At 56.0% G+C, this 4041-nt stretch overlaps 2 protein-coding genes across 6 annotated transcripts in view; one reads left to right on the top strand and one right to left on the bottom strand.

Moving 5' to 3' along the window:
- CLN3 (CLN3 lysosomal/endosomal transmembrane protein, battenin) overlaps positions 1-484 on the bottom strand; it is an 11396-nt gene extending 10912 nt beyond the window's left edge. For 2 of the 5 annotated variants that reach the window (XM_007452790.1, XM_007452792.1), the window contains exons 1-2: positions 316-355; positions 117-195 (exon numbers count right to left, since the gene is read on the bottom strand). In XM_007452790.1, coding sequence (XP_007452852.1) covers positions 117-195; positions 316-355 — 119 coding nt within the window. Of the gene's footprint in view, positions 1-116; positions 220-315 lie in introns of all 5 variants that reach the window. The other 3 variants (XM_007452789.1, XM_007452791.1, XM_007452788.1) reach the window with 3 other exon arrangements.
- A 1867-nt stretch (positions 485-2351) lies between these two features.
- The window catches only part of APOBR (apolipoprotein B receptor), a 3726-nt gene continuing 2036 nt past the window's right edge, over positions 2352-4041 (top strand). Inside the window, exons 1-2 of the mRNA XM_007452836.1 lie at positions 2352-2408; positions 2749-4008. Coding sequence (XP_007452898.1) covers positions 2352-2408; positions 2749-4008 — 1317 coding nt within the window. The remainder of the gene's footprint in view (positions 2409-2748; positions 4009-4041) is intronic.

Raw genomic sequence — 4041 nt, 5'->3', positions numbered from 1 at the left:
GCGGTTCAGTAAATATTTTGTGGATTCAGCTCCTTTTTGGAAGCTCAACTCTCTTTTCTCACCCCTCTTGTTGCTTCCCTCTTCCCACCCTACTTTAATTTCTTCAGGCCACTCACCAGAAGCCCACTGCGTTCTTCCAATGGGCCCCCTGACGGTCCTGCGGCGGGGGCCTAAGTGCCGGATTGGCCTCCTCTCCTGGAAGGGGGAAAAGAAGAGGGCCTGACCCCCACCCCACTCCCAGGTGCACGATGGGCCAACGGGCGTTCTCTAGGGACCGAGGAAGTCAATCCCGTGAGGGTGGGCAGGAATACTCACCCTCCGAATCCGAAAGGCGCCGCCCCGCACAGCCTCCCATGGCATCAAGTTCAGGTCCCCCGAGGGGTCCAAAGTCAGAGAGAGTTCAGAGTTGGCTCCGATGAGGCGGATGAGGGTCTACGACAGGTGAGAGGGATCAACGCCCCATTGCCGGTCCCAGTTCCGGCTTCTCCGCTGCACTGGCGCCTCTACGAGCCACGGCCCTAACCCCAGGATCCATCTTGCTCCCTCGTACGCCCCACCACTCCCCTCCCGTCGGACTCTGCCCCCGCCCCCCTAAAGCAGGGGGCCCTGCAGCCTGTACCTTTAAGAGCACCTAAACATTCCGCATCCAGGAACGACGGGTCACGTGACAGCACCTGTCGGTCCCTCATCACGTGCTTGAAGGTCCTCACCACTTCCGGGTCTTTTCTCGATCTTCTCTTTAGACCTACCCAGCTTCGGGACGGGGGACTGAGAGAGGCTGGAAGAACCCTGGAACCACAGGTTTAAAACTGGGGTGGGTAGGATCAACAAGAAGAACCACGATGTTAGTTGGGGACGCCCTAGGCTGTGATCTACCGTACCAGCACTAATCATGGCTGCGAATGGCTTCAGCTCCTCTGCAACTGCCAGAAATAAATATGGCCACCTGCCTATCCGGTACTGTTTCTGGCTGACAACAAAGGCAGCCAGCTTCAGGTCGTTCTTATTTCTATCCGTTGCCTTTAGATTGCTTTAGAAACTGGACATAAAGATAACACCCACCTAAAAATATTTCATGAATTGTCTGTTGGCAGTATCCAAGGTGGTTAAGAGAGCCCTTTTCTCAAATTATCTTAGAACCAAAGTAGTAGTTCAACCCTGGTTTATACAGATGAGAAAACAAGAAAGGAAATTTACTGATGAACATACAACGTTAGACCTAAAGGTGACCTTAGAGACTCGGCAATAAGAAATACAGCACCAGAGGCAGGGGTGCTGGCTGCTGCAGGATTCCTGCCTGCATTAAGGGTGCTTAGACCAGATGATTCTAAGGCCCAAGATTATGATTCTGTGATCTCATCTAGTTCCTCTAATTGGAAATTTGGAAAGTGAGGCTCAGGGAGGGGACCCAAGGAAGAGGTGTCGATTAAGGTCACTTCACAAAGTCCCAGATAAGGAGCGGTTATTCTCTTACCTTCCTCTAGGTGGTAAAGCAACATCCTGAATTTTCTTCATCACGTCTTTCCCCTGCTAATCTCTCCTGTGGGCTTCCAACAGTCATTGCCCACCTCTCCCAGCTCTTTCTCACCACCAGGCCCTCAGACTGCTGTTTGAAATGTACCCGCTTTGGTCTGCTTCCCAGATCACTCAACCAATGAAAAATGGGATCCTACTACCCATGCAGGGCTCTAGAAATTCAGCAACGTGTCATACATGGCCTCCACCTTCGAGGAACTCAAAGGAGGCTCGGAGGTAGACGTGAATAACCACGCTACAAAGTTTAGCCAACTTTCGTTTCTCAAGAATGACTACAGGTGAGGGAATGGGCATTGGAGCCACCAATCCAGCCCCTTCTTCCTCTTGGGGAAGCATTAGTGACCCTGAAATGAGAAGCCAGAGCTCTTACCAGCCCCCTCCTCACTCCTACTCCTTGTCCCCAGGCAAAACAGGAACCACAAACCCCAGTTTCCTCTCACAGTGGCTTTGCAGGGAGACGGAAACGGCTGAGGTGTAAATACAAGACCTGAGTCACTTGAGCTGCAGTTGCCACATGCCCCCTCCCCCCTCCCCAATTCTGAGGTCTCCTGCTGCCGCTTTTTCCTTTCGGTCCTCCTCCCTTGCCCTTTAGCTCCGAATGTACACCACCTGAGTCCCCTGTGTGATATACACCCACTTCCCAGCCTGGGCTGGAAGCAGCTGTGGGCATTGCAGAAGGTGGGCAGGGCTCGGGGTGGGGATGCGTCAGGGAGAGACAGGGGAAGAGGAAGTGTCTTGGGTCCTGGGGAAGACTGGCTTGGTGGGTGGGGACAATCATTGTCAGCTTTCTGGACACACGGACAGACACAGACAGGATGGATTTCCTCCGGCTACATCTCCCTGGGCTGCATCAGGCCTTGAGGGGGGCACTGGTGAGAGGGGCAAAGAGAGGCCAGAGATTTTCACCCTGCTCCCTGGGGCCTCACCTTCCCTTCTCCCTTTGAGCTTCTCCTCAGACTCAAGATTCCTTCCCCATGATCAGGCAGCCTGCTAGCCTGATCTTCTCTGGATTTCAATCCCCTCATCTCCACAAACACGTCCACACACCTCTAATCTAGGCCGTTTCCTGCTCCTTCTGCAGATTCTGTCCCCCTCGTCCTCCTAGATCCTAGAACCCCTCTTTCTTCTCCCAAGTCCCTCTGGTCCAGGGCCCCGAGGGAGAGGGCTGGGCTTCCTTTTAATACCTTTGTCCCCATCCCTCTTTTCTTCTAGGAGTCTTTCAGCACCTTTGTCTCCTACCTTATGGGAGATGATGTCCCCACTGCAGAGAGGAGGGAGGCGTGTGCAGCTGAGGAACTGGGGGAGGTGGCTACAAGAAGCCTTGGGGGGAAGGTAGAGGAGGAAGCCCAGGAGGCCGTGGAGGGCCTTGGAGGCAGCCAAAGCAAGGGGGATGGAGGGCTGAGAGGGCCTGGAGAGGCTGGAAGATGCCAGGAGGAAAGCTCAGCTACAGAACAGACCTGGGGTGGGGGACAAGGCAGCTCCCATGGGTCTCAAGCAGATAGGCAGGACACTGGGGCCTGGGAGGCAGCCACGGCCACTAGATGCCAGCATTCAAGTATCCCCCTGGGGCCCAGAAGGAAATCTGAGGCAGGGTCTGAGGCTGGTCGAGACAGGAGTAGCCAAGCCCAGGAGAGTCAGCAGCCCGATGAGCAGGAAGTGAAGAGAGAGGAGACACTGAGAACCTGGGAACGGGAGGAGGAGGAGGAAGAGGTCAGGGCAACAGAGCCAGGGGTGGCTGGAGGGGCGGAGTCAGAGGGGACCTGGCACAAGGAGCTTGAGCGGACGGCGAGTGTTGATGGGCAAAAGGTGGCAGAGGACAGAGAGGAGTCAGAGCAGGGGGTTGATGAGACAGCTGCAGAGGAGAGCCAGGGGCCTGGGGCCAAAGGGGCCGGGAGGGAAGAAGAGGTGGTAGTGGTAAGGGGTGGCCAAAGCACAAGGGCACAGGGGACACAGGAGCCAGGGGCAGAACCTGAGGACAGGAAAACCTCAGGCAGGGAGGAGGCTGACCTCCCAGGGGTTGGGGAGACTGAACATGGGGCAGTCCCAGGAGAAAGGACCCCAGAGGGTACTGGGAGAGTCTGGGCCCTAGAGGAGACCTCCAAGGGAGGCCAGGAGGAGGAGGTGGTAGATGAGAATAGAGAGGCTGAAGTGAGCCTCTTCCCCAAACAGACCCAGGCCCTGGGAACCGAGAGAGTGAAAGAAGCAGCCAAGGACCAGGCAGCAGGGAGGGAAGCTGAGGAAGGACAGGACTCAGAGGCGGAGGGAGGGGAGGGCTTTGAGGGCCGGGCAGATCAGGCTGAGGGAGAGGCTGTGGAGAGGCAAGATTCAGAGATCAGGGCTGCTCAAACCAGTCTCAAGGAGGTGGTGCAGGCAGAGGAGGCCGAGCAACAGCAGAAGAGTTGCTGGGCTGCAGAGGCTGAGCTGCTCCAGGACAAAGCAGCAAATGAGGTGGAAGGTGATGTTGACTCGGAGGCAACGCCAGAGGCCAGGCCCAAGAAGGAGTTC

Source organism: Lipotes vexillifer, unplaced genomic scaffold, assembly GCF_000442215.2.
Source record: "Lipotes vexillifer unplaced genomic scaffold, Lipotes_vexillifer_v1.1 scaffold426, whole genome shotgun sequence".
Lineage (NCBI taxonomy): Eukaryota > Metazoa > Chordata > Mammalia > Artiodactyla > Lipotidae > Lipotes > Lipotes vexillifer.
This window is presented reverse-complemented; position numbering and strand designations above follow the sequence as displayed.